This window comes from Canis lupus, chromosome 29, assembly GCF_011100685.1.
Source record: "Canis lupus familiaris isolate Mischka breed German Shepherd chromosome 29, alternate assembly UU_Cfam_GSD_1.0, whole genome shotgun sequence".
Classification (NCBI taxonomy): domain Eukaryota; kingdom Metazoa; phylum Chordata; class Mammalia; order Carnivora; family Canidae; genus Canis; species Canis lupus.
The window spans coordinates 3,045,857-3,068,303 of NC_049250.1; the positions used below are offsets into that span (position 1 = coordinate 3,045,857).

The 22,447-nt window shown below is 34.7% G+C and overlaps 1 protein-coding gene across 4 annotated transcripts in view; it reads left to right on the plus strand.

The window, feature by feature from the left end:
- The window catches only part of SNTG1 (syntrophin gamma 1), an 813,219-nt gene that overhangs the window by 747,812 nt on the left and 42,960 nt on the right, over nt 1-22,447 (plus strand). For 3 of the 4 annotated variants that reach the window (XM_038579273.1, XM_038579274.1, XM_038579275.1), the window contains 2 exons: nt 5,297-5,449; nt 9,888-9,980. In XM_038579273.1, the coding sequence (XP_038435201.1) occupies nt 5,297-5,449; nt 9,888-9,980 (246 nt within the window). Of the gene's footprint in view, nt 1-5,296; nt 5,450-9,887; nt 9,981-14,789; nt 14,854-22,447 lie in introns of all 4 variants that reach the window. The other variant, XR_005380942.1, reaches the window with a different exon arrangement.

Here is a 22,447-nt window from a genome sequence, read left to right on the forward strand (position 1 = left end):
CTCTTGCTTGTTTGCTTTTCTGGTTTTAGTAATTGTAATTTATGGTAGTAATGTTTCTACTTATTTCAGCAGCAATGTCTTAGGGAAAATACTGATATCAATCAAAATAATAATGAAAAAAGATTCAAGTGTATTAAATAAGAAATCAAGAATGCATATCAAACACAAAGATTAAAAGTTCACTTTGGTAGTTATATGCCCTTTATATGCCATACACTTTGTAAAAACATTATCTTACAAAAAAGCATTTTTCCTTTAAAGGTGAATAGCATTTTCCCACATGGGCTAGTTGACTTTCCTGAAACTTTTTTCTTCAAGTTGGGCTTTGCTTCCCTAAATTTCCTATAGCAAGCCAAGTCTAAACATATTATGCCAAAGAAGGAGATTAAGTCCTGCAGTGTGGATAGATTTAAACAAGAGGATCCTTATAAATGCTGTAAATGGAGGGGCTTGTTGCAAGGACAGGAAAATGCTGGCAAGCAGGCAGGCAGATGTCTAAAGACCATTTCCCAGTTTCTGGACTAAGAGGGGATGAGCTGTTTAAAAGGGAAATTCAGGGTAAGAGATTATATGCATATTGGTGAAAAGGGTGTGGAAACTTACGGCTATTCATGAGGAAAGAGGAACATGCACATTGAGCAAACATTTATGTAACATACACCCCCGTCACTTTGAGGGTGGAAACTTAATATTAGAGCAATGTGTTTTCAGAGTAGTGTTATTGGGGTCTGGAGCTGATAGTCAAGAAAGACTTCTTGAAATATGTTCAGTGCAAAAAGGTGGTGTTATTAAAGCATGGGAACAGGACCCATGGCAGAAGACAGTGCTTTGGGGTTGGGGGAAATAAAGGGAAGGGAAGTTCCTAAAGGATTTTCATATGCTAAAATGACTCACAAGATTATTTTTCCCTCAAACAAGACATTAGCATTAAGAGAGTTGGAGTTTCCTGAAGGAGCATAATACTTTGCCTGCCTCACCTATTCATCAATGGGCTGCAGGTTATAAGGACAATTAATTTTATCTACATTTTCTTTTCCCTTTGTTTCCCACATCAAGAGCAGGGCAAAATTCAGCCCCTAACATCAGGAGGTTGTCTTAGGACAAAGAGAGGGTTCTGCACTTGGTCTTTGGGTTCCTTATCTCTTGTAAGGAATGCAAGGGCTTGCTTGTATCATAGACTAGAATCAGTTGACCTTGAAGAACCAGGCTTCTGCAGAGACAGCCAGGGGGTTTGTTAGTGGTTCTGAAAAGACACAATAGCTGAAGAGAGGAAACAAATCTCTGAAAAACAAGCTTTAAACTTTAGCCTAGTTTCAACCTCATTATCTGGTTTCAAAATCTCTGAATTTTCAGTATGTATACTTGTTTAAGTTATTTGACCTTTTCAAGCCTTAGTGTTTGCAAATACAAAATGGAAATGGGACCATGTCTATAAAAGGATTTTATAATATATGTAATATTTTTCAAATGGAAAATATTATTAACAGGAACAATAAATTAATATCTTGAAAGTATCCAGAAGACTTGAAAAAAATGTAAAAATCTACAGGATACTCCTGAAGAAGTCGTAAATGAGATCAATGCACAAAATTGGTGCTCAAGATGTGTGCAGCTATTATTTTTCACTAACTAATTAAGAGATCCTTTCAATGAGCTGAGTTATTACAGAGCCTATTGTTTCTATTGGGGCCAAACTCACACTCTGACTAAAGATAAACGAATTGAATAGGAAGCAAGTTAAAGAAATAGAGATTAGGGAATGACATATATATTTATTTTATTGAATATCAACATTAAGAATAGAAATTTCTAATATTAATTAAAAACTACTATTTGTCAGAAAGCATGCTAGAATTTATCTGCATTAACCTAGCACATCCTAATAAATGAAAGAGCTAAGATTTGAGTCCAGACAGCATCTGAGGCTGCAGCCTGTGTTCTTATCACTACAGCAGATGCACTTGAGTAGACAGCATGAGGGAGACTCAGAGGAGGATGTATATTTGTTGTGCCCAAGATTGCGAATCCGAGAAACCACCAAGGAGCCGACACCGATGCAAGCACAAGAGGGTTTATTAGCAAGCTCGAGCTTGGGTCCAAGTATACCCGACACAGCAGAGCAGGGACTTGGACCCTGAAGTGGGTTACAGCTAGGTTTTTTATGGGCTGGTCTAGGGGATTTTCAGAAGGGGTGGAGGAATTTCTCAAGTTCTGTTTATATTCTGATATGGGGCTTTCAAGGGCATTGAGCTCTGTTCTCATTCTAATATGGGACTTTCTACCACCAGTGTGGGCTCTGTTGTCTTTCTGATATGGGATTCCCTGCCGAGGACATTCTGCAGTTTTTCCTGTAAAGATCAGCTCTTATTCACAGGGGCCTAAGATGGCTGTACTTGTGCTAATGCTAAACTTGAGGTGGAATGGCCTTGATTTTTCTCAGCCTCCACATATTTTGATGATTACTTTTAAAGTAGCTCTTTCACATGCTTGGGCTATAATCGCTTTAAACTAAATTTCTAGAAAAGGATTTCAACATGCTTCTTTTTCCATCTTCTGCCTCACTTGCTCTTCCTTCTCTAAAGCAGTGTATTCCACCTCTTTCTTGCCCTCTCACCCTCCAGGGTGTTATAGCACAGGTAGTCATGTGCATTTCTTAGCAGGAGGACCTGAGCCCATTCAGGCTTGCAGCTGATTGCTCTTGCAGGTGTCTCTAAGTCCTTGGTGATAAGACAGTCCCTTCCTAGAATAAAACTTTCTCTTTTAGGGCAGCCCTGGTGGCTCAGCGGTTTAGCACTGCCTTCAGCCCAGGGCCTGATCCTGAAGACACGGGATCAAGGCCCATGTCAGGCTCCCTGCATGGAGCCTGCTTCTCCCTCTGCCTGTGTCTCTGCCTCTCTCTGTCTCTCATGAATAAACAAAATCTTTAAAAAAAAAAAAAACTTTCTCTTTTACACTCTCAAGAATGATTTATTGCTCCTTATTCTTTTTCCTTAGAGTTTTAGCTATATAGAACTGTCATGAAGCTTTTAAAATTATTTTTACATATTTGTCTCCATCAGTACACCTTGAGGCCTGAGTATCCGGATGCCCATAACAGTTGTAGCTTGAGTCAGTGCATGAGGAGTGTCCTACAAATAGCAATAGCCAATGACCACAAGTGTTCATAGATGTCAAACTTATATTTTGCAGAGTTGAATAGAGAATTCTATCTTTGAGAGCTTCGGTGCTTGGGTAATATAATAGAAGATGCTAATTCAAGTTTTAAAAGAGAAAGGAGTTGGGGATCCCTGGGTGGTGCAGCGGTTTAGCGCCTGCCTTTGGCCCAGGGCGTGATCCTGGAGACCCGGGATCGAATCCCACGTCGGGCTCCCGGTGCATGGAGCCTGCTTCTCCCTCTGCCTGTGTCTCTGCCTCTCTCTGTGTGTGACTATCATAAATAAAAAAAAAATAAAAGAAAATGGAGTTAAGCTGCCAAGAAAAACAAAATCTTAAATGATTATTTTAAGATTCCATAGCAACATGCAATTTATGAGAAGGAAAAATATCAACAGGTTTCTGGTTATTAAACCTGACATTGATTATTTTGTTACAATTTCATATTACAAGGAACATTAAGGCCAATTGAATAAACCATAAAATTGGTGGAGTTTCCAGAAATTCTTTAATGTTTAGTTACAAGTTTTGTGCCAATGTTATCAATTTAAATAAGTAATATGGAAGTTGAAATATTTACAACAGAGGATTTGCTGATTTTTTTTTATAAAGTGACTTGTCATTACACTTATGTTAGAGTCTAAGATTCATGACCTGTCTAGCCATCTTCTTTCCCAGTGTTGTCTCTCAGTCTCTCTCTCATCTGTTCTCTGGATCTCTGGAATGTACCTCACACTTTTGCTTCAGGCCTCTGCCAATACCAGCCCCTCTGTCAGCAAAAGTCTTCTTCCTGTCCATTCTATCTTTAATCTTTCCACTCATCTTTCAGCCACTGTTTAAAATTTACATCATAGAGGACATTTCTCTGACTTGCCAATACAATTTGGTGTAAAATGCTTTCTTACTCCCTATAATGGCACTTACAATGATCTGTCCCGACATATTCACTAGTGTAGTAATTTATTTAATATCTTTTTTTGCCACTTCTCTAGACATTATAAGCTTTAAATGATTAAAAAGTACTTTTCAATTGCTTATCATTGGACTATATTTTTGAAGATAGTATGTTTTCATTTTTTCCCTTAAGATGGTATAAGAAAATCATAAACACAGAGAATGTGACTTCCTTCAAGCTTCTGAATATCTCCTGACAGCAGTTATCAAAACTAAATCCTACTGCCATTCATCCATTCTCCTCTAGTATTTTAAGCATCCAAATGCCAAAAAAATGGATTTATTAATAAACTAGTTAATTGCTTTGAAAATACTTGCCAAAGCAGAGAATTCCTTCTAATATTTTGGGTATTTAATGATGCTACCTTTATGTAGCTCCATATAAGAAATGGTGGAAAACACTAGTAATTATACTTTGACTATTTTCAGTACACTCCTCATGTAATTCAAAGGCCATATCTGACATATTGCCTGGGATTACTCTATTCCATTAATTTTTAGCTGCACTTTCTGTTAACATCTCTGAGGTTGAAATACACATAGATGTGTGAACACTTGAAAACTTCTAGTAAGACCAAGAAATTGCCATGTGAAAGTCTTTTTGACTCAATAAAATAGAGTTACATAAATAAGGTAAATATGTATTTTTTAAAAGCAATAAATGTCTTTTAGACAACCTAAACTCATTTTTTTCATTCCTTGTCTAGATGAATATTTTCATGATACTTTCAGGGTTGAAGAAATCAACTCAATAAAAATACCATGCTTATTAACCTTTTTAAAATTTTCAAACATATTAATAAGTATTATTTAATTTCATCATCTTGACAGTTCTGTAAAGGAAAAGGGAAATTGTGTGTGTTGTTCCTTAATACAGTAAAGAACTGAATCTCTTGTGTTAAATGCATTGGTAGCTACATTGCTAGTAAGTATAGAAACCAGAAATCCTCACTTCTGTTTCATGAGCATGCTTCAGTGTTGATACAGAAAAGAAATACATTAGTTATGGACTTTGAGGCATGGAGTTTAGGCTGCTATGACCATTTTTAACGAAGATTTAGCAGTAACATAAAATCTTTATGACTATGGCGTCTCCACCATGCACTTAGTCAACATTGATTCAAGGTATGGCCATGTTAGCAATATGGATTGATGTATGCCAGCCTGTGTAACTCCAGGTTTTCATCAGGACAGTGACCTACTGGACCGGCGGAAACACTGCTTCACCGTGCAGTCCGAGTCTGGGGAGGATCTCTATTTCTCTGTGGAGTTAGACTCTGACCTCGCCCAGTGGGAAAGAGCCTTTCAAACAGCAACCTTTCTGGAAGTGGAACGGATACAGGTGAGAGTCTATGAAATTTTAGGATTTGTGACTCCTAAAAACACGTGATTGCTCCCTAGAGTTTAAATCTCTAATAGAAAATGGTGTGATTTTGATTAATTTACAAAGTCATTTCCTGTTGTCCAGTCATGACCACCTCACTTGTAACATGAATGGCTTCATTCTCTTGCAATGCTCTTTCTTTCTAGAAATAATTCCCTTCAACTCTACATTTCAAAACCATACATGAAATTTGAGAGTTTTTCCAGAGGTCAGATCATCACAAAGGTTTTCCTGATTTCCAAACTGTCATGCTCATTATTACCACTATTCCCACAACTATCCTGTTCAAACTCATCCCACTCGTGAGCATCATATCACTTTCTTTTGTCTGTTTTCTTAGGTCTACTTACACGGTCTTATTGGAGTGATATGTGCTTGTCATTCCCCACACTAAATTATAGGTTGCTAATTATAGGTTCATTTACCAGCTGAAATGCATTTTGTACTGCATATTTATTATGCTTTATTTCTTAAGTGTCAAGTTATATGTAGATCAAACTTCATAGAACCTTCAGCCTCTACAATTAATGGGACCACGGAATAGATGAGGCTCCCAAACATTGGTTCTATGGCTGACATCTGACAGATATTGATGGCAAAACTGAGCAGTTGTAATGGACTTGCCACATGCAAATGGATTCACAAAGCCAAGACCTAAATAGACATATGGGCACTTAATTCAAAAACAAACATATGATGATGATAATATAGCATTGACTCCTCTGGAATGCTTGGCTGTAATAGGAGATTTGATGTACATATTTTCAATATGCTGAACTGATTTGTAACATATATTAATTCCCTTTATTTCTGACTATAGCTTTCTATATTGAACATATCAGTTTATACCAGTATGACATGGTATTTCCCCTGATTTTCAGGGGAAAAAAAATAGGAGAATTTCACTTGTTTCATTGCTCAGTTGACACTTTCTAATAGCTCTGCTGATCTGCATATATCTTAAAATGTTAATGTAACTGAGGAATATTGTTTCAATAACTTAGCTCTAAAGAACCTCAATTCAATAGTTTAATATCAAAAATGGGAACATGAAAAATATCTTCAATATTATTTTATTCTAAGTGCCAACATCTAAGACCACTTTAAGTACTAAAATATGTTAGTTGAATAGTTGAAATTTTTGTTATTTATACCAATATTTTTGTTTTCCTAATTATCATTTCTTTAGAATATCACACTTTACTTATAAACAATTACATGGAAATATCTATCTGTTGGTCTCAATTTAAGATTTCATTTGAAGTCTCCTGAGGTTTAGAAATAAGACAATATTATATTGTTGTGATGTATGTTAACATTGTGTGTGTATGGTTTTTGTTTTGTTTTGTTTTTTTGAGTCTGTGCTTCATATTCTCAAAGCTGATGTCCTGAGCAATGCATTTCTTTGGGCTATCTCACAATACTTATTTAAGATGCATATAGCAACTGAAAAGTAAAATACTTAATGCTTTGTTAGCTTTTGATTGTTTTATAAGTCTTATGGTTTCCCTTCGTTTACTGCATTAGAGATCAATATGCAGTGACTGAACACCTTGGTGGTATTATTTTCAAAATTCAAGGATGTTAATATATTTACATGAAGATGTTTATGTATTTTTCTTCTATGTCCTCAGTATTCCCACTAGCATTAAAGTTGTTAAGAAATAAATTAGAGGGGACATATATTATGAAATAAGCAGAAAGAAAATTAATGAATTACTAATACAAATTAATGAATTAAATAATTTCTTTTGATTTTGAAATTGGTTTTCATTAATGGGATTGCACCCTAACATTTTCTAGCTTCTAATCTATTTCTTTATTTTTTAATAAAGATTTTATTTATTTATTCATGAGAGACACAGAAAGAAGGCAGAGACACAGGCAGAGGGAGAAGCAGGCTCCATGCAGGGAGCCTGATGTGGGACTTGATCCCAGGACTCCAGGATCACACCCTGAGCCAAAAGCAGATGCTCAACTGCTGAGCCACCTAGGTGTCCCTCTAATCTATTTATTTATCTATTTATATATTTTTGGATCTCTAATGTACTTAATATTGATATAATATCTACATATTTAAAAGGTAATCCATTAAAAGCAGGTATTTGCAAAGATTCTACATTGTTATTTAAATTAAAACCTTAAAATTTGGAGAATGTAGTGAATATTAAAACAGGAAATGACAATTTGTATGAATAAAATCTTACAACATATACTTAGCATTCCAAGTACCAGTATTGGGCCTAATTCATTTATAATATTTTTAGCACCTTTATTTTTCCTTTTTCCGAAAGATTTTCCCAGAGTAAGTAAATAACACTGGTAAAGGGCAGACAACTTATTTATTTATTTTTACCTTACAATAATTCAATTTGAATTAATATAGCTCTTTTAAAATAGGACTTCTAATGAAAAAGCACATCATTTACAAAATTGATTTTCTTTAATTATTAATATTGGTGGAAATTCATATGTATTTAATTCAAGTGTAAGCATTTAGCTATAATTCAAAAGGATATATTAAAATGTATAGAGATGCCTGGGTGGCTCCTTAGTAAAGAATCTGCCTTTGGCTCAGGTCATGATCCCAGGGTCCTGGGATTAGGTCCCACATCAGACTCCCTGCTCTGCAGAGGCCCTGCTTCTCCTCTCTGTCTTTCATGAATAAATAATAAAATAGTTAAAAATAAATAAATAAATAAAGTAAAATGTATTTTATGTGTGATGTATCTTCAAATGTTATTTCATAATATAAAATTCTACACAAATCTTCCAAATGTTTCGAGTTATCCCTAAAAAGTATAATTTCTTGCTTTTTCTAACTATAATCCAATTTTTATTATAAAATAAACATAGAAATTAAACAAATCTAATATAGTGTTAAAACATTAAGTATAATAAATATTGAGTATAGTCATCATATATGTTTCTTAAAAGATGATAAATCATAGAAATAAACTCAGTCTCCATTTATATCATATCTGTTTCAATTTAATGATTATTGATGAATTAGTTTCATTTGTAATTCTGAACTTAATGAGATAAATTTTAATGTTCTGGACTGAAGGTGTTTTCATCTGATATATTCTTTTAAATTATAGTAATTGAGAAAAGCAAACAAATATGTCTAAATTAGAAGGAATAAGCCTTGAACATTTCTTACTATCGACTGTAGTTTTAATAAAATAGTGATGGGTAGATACAAGCACAGGAGATAGCCTGCATTAAATCAATAAAATTACACCCAAACTGAACTTAAAAGGCTCATTAAGTAAGTTTTTTGAAAAACTTGACTCCAAAGGAATAATTTAGCATGGTTATAACTTTTCTATGCAAAATGGGCTGACAGCCATAGCTTTTGGTGAAGGCACCTTGATGCATTTAGCCATCATTATAGTCAGAATGTCATTCATTTAATGTACTTTTATATACAGTGTTATAAAACAAATATGATATAAGGATTAGTGTTGAAAATTTGCTTGAAATCAGTTTATCTCTTTCTCTTCCTCCCTCTCTCCCTCCTTATTTTGAATTATAAGGTTTTTTTTTTTTTCATTTAAATATCCCATTACAGTTTTCAATTAAATGGAAATAAAATTGGCCTGTGGACATATAAATGCATTATGTGGCATATAAGTCCTGAGTTTTTATTTCATATTTGTTATTGTTAAATTTCAGTATCTTTATTTTAGTAGTCTTTCCAAAATATTCATATAAGTAAAATTATAATTTAAATTGATCTCAGTGTGAAAAGCCATTGTTGATTTTTGAAGAATCAGTAGGTTTATACAAATAACAAGCAACTGGTTAGTGTCTTTGGGAAACAGCTTGTGCCACATGGATGAAAATTATATGAGAGATTCTTAAGGTAAAGATATTCTTATATGTTTTAGCTTGGTTACTGAATCTGTGTTTGTGTGCCTGAGAGTTCTCTTTTAATAATATCCATGAAATTGATATACCAAGAATTGAAGTCTTGAAGAATTGAAATCTTAACCTTTAAGAATTCACTTTTGGTTTAATGAAAATGCAATGATATTTAGCTACAGAATATAACAACGTAACATAATCTTGCCTACACTTAAACATTTTTATACCAGTATTGCCAATATAGTAAAGGGTGTCAGTGTAGCACAAGGTAAAGACAAGTTTCCATGGAGCAGGATTGGAAATGTGGTCTTGCATACCCCTTGGTAGGTGAAAAATTATTCAGCTTGTTTTGTCAACATTAAGACATCAATAATACTATGTATCTTATAAAGTTATTGCTGATATTAAGTTAGCTATTGCATAAACAATTTACTACAGGAGCTATCATTCTTTGATAAATGTTGGCTATTAATACTGATATTGAATAAAGCACATGAAAAGTAACAGTATTTTCTGTTCTGTCTAGTGCAAGACCTATGCATGTGTGTTAGAAAGTCATCTCATGGGACTCACCATTGACTTTAGCACAGGATTTATCTGCTTTGATGCTGCAACAAAGGTAATGTGTTCAGGTCAGCTCTGAAAGATGTGCTGCAGACAGTGTAAATTAAGAATGATTCAAAAATAATTTCTAACTCCTGTCAACATTTTAATTGGTTATTATGTATCAAATGTAAGATCCTCATTTTTGTTAATAGAAAATAAATCATGCTTTATTTTGTTTATAGAAAAACAAAAGTTTGAATTTTTAATAAAACATACATTTCCACAAAATATTATAACTATAGAAAGTGAAAATATATGTGTAATATATATACATTACAATTTATAATATATGCATAATATATATTATATATTCTCTTTTACCAAAAATTTAATTAAGGGGAAATTTTTTTCTCCCAATTTTTTTTCTCTCCAAATTTGTTTAAACTAAGTGGTTTTTATTTCTTATTTTTCTGCACCAATATCTCTAATATCCAAACAGGGAAAACATTTTTCAGAGTTTAGTTTAGTTTTACAGGTAATATGTTAGAATTATGGTATGGGGAATTTGGGGTTTAGAATTTCTAGCCAGGGAGTATTACCCTTGTCAACCCTTACTGGACTTAGTAAGGTCTTGTACTATCTGATTGGGTTCCTTTTCCACAAAGGATCTTTCTCTGAGATTGATGTATATTGAATGATAAACAGAATCTTCTCAGTTGGTCAAATATAAGAAACCTTAAAACACAACTATCTCTTAGCCATCACTAATTTCCTCCCAGTACTGGAGTCACTGCTACAGTTTCTGACTTGTGGCTCTGTTCCCCGTGGAGGACATTCTTTTCCCTCCCATGGCACATCAATACCTCAGATCCACTCCACTTTTCCCTTTATCAAAGTATGGCCCAAGGAATAAATCCATGTTTCTTCCCACTAATTTTAAGGATTAATGAGTAATTCCTTACCAGGAAACTTATATGTAACTTAAAAATTAAGCATTGTACAAAATTTTCAAAGACAAATACAAGATAATGATATAAGTGTATGAGAAAGGCAGTGTACAGAAAGGGAAAGGGTTTGGATCTTGGGAATGATGGAAGTCCATGGTGCAGTCCTGCAGCTCACAGCCAACTATGATGTGGGTTGATGTCTGAAGATCTTACCATTTTTCATGACTCAGCAATTGAGATTGTCACATAAAAACTCACATTATTTAAAAATGGCCTTTTTTTTTTTTTTTTGACATAGTGAAATTAAATTGCATGCATATGCTGGTCAGATTGATTTAACTATCCAGCACATTGCCTTTGCATAATGCCAAAAGAATACTTTTCTACGTATGGAATTTCCAGTGCCATGGCTCTTTTGATGATTTTCAAATGAGACTGCCATAAGCTTTTCTTATGACCAAAGACTTTCTTTTAAATAAAATATTCATTCAACTCAGGTTAGGCTCATGAGTATTAAATTAATTTAACACAATTTAATTTAATTATTACTCAATTTCATTCATTAAATCAATGTAATAAATAACTTCAAAAATAATTAAAGTGAGGTCACCTGGGTGGCTCAGTCAGCTAAATGTCTTCCTTGGGTACTGGTCATGATCCCAGGGTCCTGGGATTGAGCCCCACAAAGGTCTTTCTGCTCAATGGGGAGTCTGCCTCTCCCTCTCCCTCTGCTGCTCCCCCTGCTTGTGCTATTTCTCTGTTGAATAAATAAAAAATCTTAAAAAAATAAAGTGGTTAGAAAAAAAATAGTGATTTTATAAAGAAAATATCACAGCTATAATTGTCACCAAACTATCACATGAAGATGAAAGAATCATACCTCCCAAATGAGAGGGAAAGAAATAAAATTCATCTAAACACATTTCTGAATGCTTGAATTTAAGAGTTTTTCTTTAAGGATAGTATAATAACAAATCCATGTCAGGGTCCTGTTTCATCTCTTTGTGTGCTCAGGGAGAAAATCCAGGAGTGGATGTTCTATATGAAATTTCAGGTATTCCTTGCCTGGGTGTGCTGGGAAGGAATGAGTGGCCAGCTAACCCTAAGCAAATTGTTATAGTGTCATCTAGGGCATATCATTTAGCAAGAATGAGATTTTAGTCACTACAAGCTTGATGCAGAAAAAAAACAAAGGCCTTGGGGAGTGGTAATCACCATCTTCCTATTTTCTGATTGTTATTAGAAGTTCCTAACTTCAAGGCCATCTGAGAATTGGGAAGGAGGGAAAGACTTTGTCTGCTTATGATGAACAGAGTATTCATCACTGAAACTGTGACACTTGCACAATAATAGGGAACTATTAATAATGATGTCAGGACACCAGACAAACACCAGAAGAGTACTGGGCAAACCACTGAGCTGGTCTTACTGCAAGAAGGCGGCCTTACTCCATGGAATGAGCCCAAAAGTTATTTTTAAATTAATAAAAAAAGCTATAATTGTTATATATAAATTAAAACATGTTTTGTTCCAATATTTTATCAAAACAATTAAGTAATATTAAGTTATTTTCTCTATTTGGTATGCATGTGGAAAGAATCCTTAAGAATATATGTCCAGCAGATTTTTTAAATGTTTGGTTTTGGGAAGGCCATAGAAGCCATACAAGGAAACCCTTTAGCTGTTCACATTTTGTCTGTCTGCACTGCATCTTGATCAGGTCCTCCAGCTTTGAAGTGACTGGAAGCAAACCAAAGGTCTTATGATAAAGTACAGATTCCAAGAAAGGGGAGGATGGTGTATGGAGTAGTTAATTGAGCTCGATTTAAAGCAAGTTCTGCACCATCAGTACCTTGGCAAAGGGGAGAATTGCTACCTTGATATTAAAAAAAAAAAAAGCAACCATATTTATCATTTTGTGCAAGATATTTTTAAAAATAAAATAAACAATAAGGAAAAATTAAATTAGAAGACCATATCAGAGACTCTCATGGTAGGGAAGAGAGTCATCATGACCTTAGTTTACACTAGCCTGCTACAAGTTTTGAAGCAGTGAGGTCTGGGAATGTCAAGCTAGTTCTTGTTACTTGTCCCTTGTGCCTGAAACTCTGCAGGGAAAACTATTTCTCTGTATTTTCCAGACAGTACAAGACACATTAATAGTACTGTATTTTCCATACTTCACTTTACATTGGCAACATAGCAAGAGGCTATACATTCTTCTGTTTACCTTAGTGTTGTTGGCAAGATTCCCTCATAGAAGTTTGTTGCCGTAGAGAACAGCTCAGCTTATTCTTTGTAATCTTCATCCTTATTAAAATATACACTTTTGAGCATTAGAAAAGGTTTTATTATTAATATGTCAAAGTATGATATTGCAGTACTAATGATTCCCATAGCCAAAAGGAGATTCATTGTCATTATATCCCTTTAAATATACATATATGTATTAATTACTTATATCCATTAAGACATTCCCTATAAAAACAGAGACTTCAGCAGTAACATTTGTTAATATATAGTTACTGATATTTGCTTTTTATTGAAAGATACGGTAGGGATATAAATACACGCACACACACACACACACACACACACACACACCAATCTTGGGTCCTCAAGGAAGGCTTCCTGGAAATTGAAATATGAAAAGTAAGATTATCCAGACAAATATCTATAAGTAAGGAAAAATATTGAATTTGAGATCAGACAAGATGAGAGATCAAGTTTGTGGGCAGCCAAAAAGCCAGATTATGAAAGGGAACCTAGTAAGGAATTTGCATTTGATCCTGAGAATAGAAGAACCTTTGAAGGGTTTGAGACCCAGGAAGGAAATGATCAGAAATGTGTTTGGCGGCACAAACCCAACAGAACAGCAGATGACTGAGATGGAGAAAACCCGGGCAAAGCCGGGTTCTGAATTTGCAAAATTGGCCCTCCCCTGGACATCTACTACCCAGTGACATTCTAGTGGATTAGCTCTGTCATATTTTAAAAGCTACTATAATGATTTTACATTTCCTTCTTGTACTCATTACTAACTTTATTATAGTTTGAAAACATTATCTGGAGGAAATTTATAAGACTCACATGTATGCCTGTTGACCTACATTTTAGGAACTTAAATTCTGTGTAGTAAAAGACAATGTCACCCTAATTGAAATCACTTCCTTCTTGGTTTAGAAATGTTCTGTATAAAATTAGAGGACTTTCTCTTCCCAAAGAATCATGCTTCAGAATTAAGTTCATTGTTAATTTATTAATTCCTGAAGTATCTTAATCTCCATAATCCATTTATACCTTTAAGTACACTCTGGTTTCTACAGTGTTTCATGGTAATATTTGAAAGGAAGTGGAAATGATCTCTATTTACACTTTTAATTTTCAAGAGTCTTTGATATATACTGGATAATTTGAAGGTCACTAATTTTAAGGCACTTTGAGCTATTGTTTCTCCTAAAGATATATGGTCTTCATTTACACACACACACATTTCATTATATGTTTGACTTTTTCTAAAATGCATTTATATAATTATAACTATAATATGAATTCTATGGGTCAAACCTCTCAAAATAGAATTAAACCTTTATTTTTTCTGTTTATGCTGTTTTTCTCTAATATTTCAACTATTTCATATCAAAGGTAGATATTAAAAGCCCAAAAGGAAAGCTTGAAATTATTAAAATGAATGTTTTCTTGAAATGTCTCCTACATAAGTAGAAATCTGAAATATATATATATATATATATGCTATTATGTAATTACAATATTCATATAAACCTTAGCATTTTTTCTTTTTATACTATCTTTCAATCATTTTGCTTCCCCAATTGTGTAACTTACAGCCCCCAAACATGGACAAAGACATCAAATTCTATTTCATGGAATTTTTACATTCTTCTTCAGAGAAATTATTTCTTCTTTGCTTTTAGGAGAATGAAGAACATTGCATTTATTGCAAAACAAACTCAGACATTTAGGGAAACAATCCATCAGGTAAATTTTTTTTAACCCTCAAGCATTTAAAAGATAGCCCTAAAGGAAATGTTCAAAAGAGAGATATTAACCCAAGTTTTCATGCCAGCAGTATATTAGCCAGATGCAACACAATAATAAAATCCTGGGTTTTTCATTTATTTCTTGTAATATAAAGACAGGATAAAGTAATGTGGGAACTAACACATACTTTATTGCCTATATTTATAATTCAAAGTACATAAAGTACAAAAACAGGTAAGAGTCAAAAATTCTTTGCCTAGTATGCTTTATATACTTTTTCCATTTTCTTTTTTCTCCTCTTCCTCACCCTTTTAAAATTTTAAATTTTAATTCCTTTCTGAGGCTTTTGATATATTTTATTTTCTCTGGATTAATTTTTTTCATTGTTAAAAATCTCTGCCTTAAAACTTTTCTCACTGTATTTTAGATTGTCTTTCCTTCCTTCAATCATCAGTTTTGGTTTTTATGAAATTTTTTGCTGATATAATGTATTAACCTCTGTAACTATCACATAGTAAATGAAAATAATAATAGTTGTGTGTGTCTATCTTGCAGCATTATTCTAAAATTAAATGAGATAGATTTTTGAAAGATAAAAACATAGTAAATTGTCAAATATGGATTCTGAAGTCCTTAAGCATTATTTCTGACCAGCCCATCTTTCAGTGGGTTTTATCTCAACCACAGACCTTGTCTTTTTATCTAATCCCAGGGATCCATCTTCCTATTTCAAATTCTCTTGAATTCATCACTGAGCTCCCTTTCATCCTTAACACCTGCAGGACCTTTGCAAATCTCATAGCTGCTGTAGCCTACTTTCCTCACCTCTAAAACAGATATGCAAAGGACATCTTCCTCATAGGATTATTGTAAAATTTAAATAAAAAGTATATGGAGAGTGTTGCACAGTGAGTGGCACATGGTGAGCCTTCATAAGAGGTGGATACTTACATTTCTCCCACACTGCTTGGGTAGTTCTGCCCACTGCAGGGCACCAGCACCAGCACCATCTCACTACTGTGCTGCCATTCTCAAAATGTCACGGTGGCACTGTGTTTTCTAGAATTTTGAATCAATCAGTCAACACATATATCCACTACATTCCAGTTCTTGTGAGTCTCTGCTTTCATGAAGGTCCGTTTTCATGGCACCTAGTAGAGAAGACAGACATTAAGCAAGTAGTCATAAGCTTAATGGCTTTCAGCAGAGGGGATTCAGGGTGGCCCAGAAGCATATAACGTAGGGTAAGGACCTATTGATGGTACTCGGAGAAAATTACATTTCACCTGAAAACAGGCAAGTCATGAGTGACTAACAAGCCACACAATGGAGGCTGATGTAGCGGCTTATGTGAACACCCTGAGATGTGATATGACTGACAGCTTCAGTGTGGCAGGAGCAGGAGAAAGAGGGGATGCAGTGGTCCAAAGGGGTAAGGCACCAAATAATAAGGAGCCTTGGTCTTCACAGTAAAGATTTGGCAGTCGCCTTGGTGAGCTGTGGCCACAAAATTACCATGTAACACACAATGGCAACACTCACTGTCTCACAGCAGCAAATGTTTGTTTGTTTGTTTTCACAACTATGGGATCAGATTACTGATCTTATAGGGCTCCTTTGTGATTCTGCAGTTTGGATGGTTCCTTCAAGCATTGTGATTTGACTCACCTCTAGTTCCTCATTCTTCTCAGAACTGGGACATTAGTCCTGGCACATCCTTTTCCTGTAGATGACAAAGGCAAAAGAGAACAAGCCTTAATAGGCAAGTCTTCTTTAGCCTCTGTGGCTGGAACTGGTGACAGCGCAAGGCCACAACCAAAGATAAAGACCAGTTACACGGGAGAGCACCTCAAAGTTACACTGCAATAGGCCTGGGTACAGGGAGGATGCAGATTGGGGATGAAATTCCCCTAGTTCCGAGGTCCATGGAAATCCACTAACAGATTTTATTTTAGTAATATGATGCATAATGACTCTGACACCCTTGTGGAGAATGCTTTGGAGAAGAAGAAGAGTGGGGATTATTACAGTAGGCTTTGAGGATGCACAGCAGCAGGGAATCGAGTCATAATAAGGATGCACTGTCAGTAGTGCTTAGAGAGAGAGGGTAGAGCTAACTACAGCACTGAAGCTTCTCACCCGAGCAACTGTGTAGGGAAAAAAGAAATACACTGGAAAAGGAGTGGATTTGCAGGACCTCTGTTGAGTTATTTTTATGAAAGTAGCCATGGAGAAGTCACTGTGTGGTTATTACGTTCAGTGTAAAAATGAGAAGGATACTTTCTTTTCTGGTGCTATGTATTTTACATGGGTTAAGTGACTTTTCTACATTTCTTGGAAAAACACACTTCGGTGTCCTGTGATACACCATGGGATTCAGATACGGTAAACAATGTATATTGGGAACTTAAAATGCCAAGGTGTAGTTCTGAACAGCTTTTCCCTGTACCATGCAATACTGTGTAACTGCTTTTACTCATCTCAGAATGACTTTTATCTTGAGAGACTTCGTGGTCTCTAATACAAATTTCTGGCAGGCAAGCTTTATTCACCAGTCAACTGAGATAGGAAATTATTACAAATTCATCAGGTAAATACAATTTAGGCTCTAGGGGCGATCTTCCATACATCCCATCCTACGTATATCCATTTAAGCATTAAACTTACATATGCCCTCTCTAACCTTGAGTAGTACAGACTCTCTTCAACTGCTTGCAATATTGTATGGCCCTTTTACTTAAACCAAAATGTTTCAATGCAAAAAAAGAAAGAATGTGCATCCCAAGGTAATTCATTATGTTGCTAATTTAATTAAGGCAATAGTTTCCCAAGTGATGACTTTGACATTTGAATCAAAAATAAACTACAGGGGGCAGCCCCAGTGGCGCAGTGGTTTAGCGCCGCCTGCAGCCCAGGGTGTGATCCTGGAGACCCGGATCGAGTCCCACGTCAGGTTCCCTGCATGGAGCCTGCTTCTCCCTCTGCCTGTGTCTCTGCCTCTCTCTCTCTCTCTCTGAATAAATAAATCTTAAAAAAAAGTAAACTATAGGGATTAAAATTAAAAACTCAATACGATTTTTTAAAAAAGTAAACTATCAATTCCTAGAAATAAAAATTTATTTGAATCTTGGGATTTTTATTTTTTTTATACTCAGGGAGAAAAAGAATAAATGATTGGTCCATGCCAATAAAGTTCTAAATTAAATATTAGAAATCAAATTAGTTAATGTGAAGAATGGTGCTGTCTCAAAATAAAGATATGCAGATACTTATGTATTAATTTAGCAGTTCTGTAATAACATGCTTCATTTCTGCCAGCGTAGCAACCTGTAGGAGATGAAACTGTAAAGTCTTATAAAATTGCACAGACACATTACCTTGGATGTAGCCTCTCAGGAAACTCCTTTCTTTCTTTTTCTTTTTTAATATTTTATTTATTATTCATAAGAGACTCAGAGAGAGAGGCAGAGACACAGGCAGAGGGAGAAGCAGGCTCCATACAGTGAGCCCGATGCAGGACTCAATTCCTGGACTCCAGGATCATGCCCTGAGCCGAAAGCAGGCGCTAAACCGCTGAGCCACCCAGGGATCCCCTGGAAACACCTTTCTTTTACTCTCTAGAGCTGTTACTATCCATTGACCTGGCAACTGTGTGCATATGTTAAAAAAAATTAACTAGAAAAGAGTTCATTTGTATAGAGGATTGGAAATATTAACTAAAAGTATGGCTGAATTCTATCATGTTGCCACAAAAAAAGCAACAACAATAAACAAAACAAAAACAAAGCCCTAAGGATTTGAGAAATTCATACCAAGAAAACCAAATTTTCTTGCCTTTCATATTATGTATGTGACGTATAAGGTTCTCAAAATTAGTATGTTAATAATAACAAATAGCTATACCATGTCCAGTAGCATGTGGAAACATGTTAGTACATCCTTTCTCACATACACTGTGATTATTCTTTGGAAAAATTTTATGTAGATATGATTAAAATAAGTACTCGGTGTACATCAACTTACTAAATTGATGACTTCAAGCTATTACAAAAAAACCCACAAAGTCTGAGTTTTAAAATACTTTTTCTGGTTTTTAAATTTTTTTAGTTCTATTATTCCAAATAAATTCTTAAAGTGAAAGTTTGTATACTCCTCTTTGAATATTCCATCTATGAGATGGAAATATATATACCTTGATCCCTATATGTACAGTCCATTCAAGGGAATAAATTTAAATGAGATATATTTGTTAGATAATTCTGAGTTTGGGCTGTTCCAGCCAATCTTTAATTTAGGAGCTGGCCTGATGATAATGATAATGAATTTCTGTTTTGTTAACTGCAGCTCAGATAAGCATCTTGCTCTCTAAGGTTACATGTTAAAAACATCTCAACACATTGTGTCCAGCACTGAATTTTGTTGTCCATTTTGGTCTGAGTCCTTTGCATTCCTATCTTAGTCATTAAAAGAAATCTGAATTGTCTTCTATACTCCTGTCTCTTCCTCAACAATTCCTTCTAAATAAATCTGGAAGATGTTTGCTAGCTAACTTGGGTAATCCCTTCTCATTTGAATTTTTGCAATATTACCTAAATAGTCCTTTTTGATTTATTTATTGAACACACTCTTTTTATGCATTAACTATGCCTGGACCACTGATATACACTAGAAATTACAGTTAAGGAAGTCTACAGTTTAGTGAAAAAGACAGATCTGCAACTGGGTACTTTCAGATACTGTGGCAAGAAGCCAAAGCATTATAAAGACATAGAGTTGCATCCCTCTATGGCCCATCTTTCATGACATTGCTAGGTTAATGATACTTCTAAAATGTAAATTCAGCCATGTCTTCAGTTTCTCTAGTTAAATTACTTTAGTGGCTCCCTACTGCTTTTAAGACAGTATTTGTAAGCATATATAGAAGCCTTTTATGTTCTGGTTTCTGTCTGCAATTTAGCATTATCTCCTGTATTTCTGCAATGTTTGATGACTCAGCCATGTTCCATGTTCCAGGGTTTTAGACATAATACTACCACAGTTAACATTCATCTATGAGTGCAAATCTTCATCCAGAAAGCCTTCTTTCACCCATCTGATTTACATGTCTCTTCTTTGATAACAAAATTGTAGGCATAGCCCGGCATAGCCCTGCATAGCACTTATCATAATATATTACAATTAAGTCTGGTGGAGGTATTATCTCTAATCTCTGATCCAGACTCAAGCACAGTTCAAAGACAGAATTGACTCAATGACCAGTAATGAATATTTGATGAATATAATACCACCTAAAGAAATAAATGAAAGCCATAAGCCTTCATCTAATTCTGTGATCTTTCGATATTGCTGTTTTTACCTCTCTGTTCATCACTGTTAAAACTTAAAGATTTAAAAATTAGTATAGAACTGAAGTAAAAAATGCAATTACACCCAAAGACATTTAAGTTGGATAAATTTTACACGAATGAAGAACAGATGAGAAGTATAAAGATATGTTAAGAAAAATAGTTTTAAAGAGAAAATTTCTTCTGGTTTTCCACCAAATAGGACCCCTAGCTCATCCACAAAAAAAGAGAAGGAAAAAGATTCACTTTTAGAATACTAAAAAAGGTGTGGGAGAGTGGACAGAAGGAAGGCAAGAGGTAATATGTATGCTTGGGCTTCTTGCCAAAGTCGTGGCATGATGCAAAATGAAAATACGGCTGAATGGAAGGTTTGATTTACTGCTTCCCTAGAAGATCCATCAAGGCAATTTGCAAGGAAAAAAAAATGTATTTGTGGTTATTGCTAGGCCAACATGAATTAAATGCCAAGTACCAGGTGTTTGGTGTTATGGGAAGAGTGAAAATAGACCCTGGCTTCAAAGCATTGTTTGTTGTAATTGTTAACATGATCTATGCAACACCTTGTAATACATATAGATTATTCTTTCTGGTGTTTTTCCCTCTGTGTTGTAAAATATCCTACGTCTATTACTCATAAGTTAAATGACATGATGCTTATATTACCTTCTTATGTAGAGGTTGTTTTCTTTTTTCTTTTTAAGAGAAATTTTTCTGTGGGGCATGAAAAATTGAAGCTGGCAAACACTGGAAGAAGAAAACTGAGAATGTTTGTTTTTGAGACTGTTTTGTCTCTTTTTGTTCAATAGGCCAGTTTTTCATTATCATTTGCATATCTTCATTTTCCATTTATATGTAATTAATGAATTATACTTTTGAATAGTCTGCATCTAAGACATTCTTGATGTTATACAAACATGAATTCATTCACTAACCTGAGTTGTTTAGTTATGTTCAGCTTTGAATCCTGTTTTTTGAGGGATTACACAAATGTAGAACATTCTCTCAATCACTAAGTTTCCAAATTTTAAGTCAATTCTAGCAATTGGTCTTAAACAAATGAATACCTTATGCAAAGCTTTTGACTTGGAGGGGGAAAATGTTAAACTAGCAAAGTATCTTTTTTTTAGTTTTTATTTATTTATGATAGTCACAGATTGAGAGAGAGAGAGAGGTAGATACACAGGCAGAGGGAGAAGCAGGCTCCATGCACCGGGAGCCCGACGTGGGATTCGATCCCGGGTCTCCAGGATCGTGCCCTGGGCCAAAGGCAGGCGCCAAACCGCTGTGTCACCCAGGGATCCCCTAGCAAAGTATTATAAAGAAGAAACAATGACTCAGAATACACTATCTGAGAAAATCAGCAAATTACCTTCCTTGGTTTAGTGTCCTACACTAAATGGGACTCTAGGTCTTTCCTCTATTTTAAGAAAGGAGTCAGACATTTGCAATGAAAGTTCGTTTATTACTGATCATGCTCATTAAATGGGTCTGTGATTTTTATTTAGTTGGGTAAAGAATTCTAGCAAATCAAAGATGCAGCTTGGGATAAAAGCAGGAGTATGAACCATGGAGAATGATGTACTTAGATTTGTTTTCCACTTAATAGCTGTGAAATATTATGAATGGATATGCTGTTTCTTTAATTGTATTATCTGGAAAATGGAAATACTCTGGCTGTTGCATCACTCTTGCAGGCATGAAAGGGCCTACGTAGAGCAATGCTATGTTCATTGTAATAAGATGTCCATTGACGGACAACAGACACACAGAATACTTCCCAGGCACTAAGCAAAGTATTTTTAAATTACTTAAGATCTGTACATGTGTTCACCCATCATATGACTTAATGCTATGTGCCTCATTATCTTCGTATGATATACTCTGCTTGATAATAGTTCAACATTTCATCTTCAATCATCATTTGTAAGCATATTTTATAAGGATTATGCTCTGGTTTAAGAACGATGACCTTAAATTATAAACCCCGAATGGCATTGAACCAAGGTTTTTTCTTAGCATTTATGTTTGCCTGTATTGTATTGTTTAAAATAAAATGTATTAATTATAAAGCGTAGGTAAGAGGCAAAAAATTGCTTTGCACACTTTTGGTCATAATCTTTAATTGAGAGAACACTTTGGTCAATAAGTTTTACCTATATATTTTCTTACTGCCTATTTTTGTTTTGGCTATCTTCAATGAATTTATCACTACAGTATCGAAAATGCTGTGATTCACTGTGTTGTTC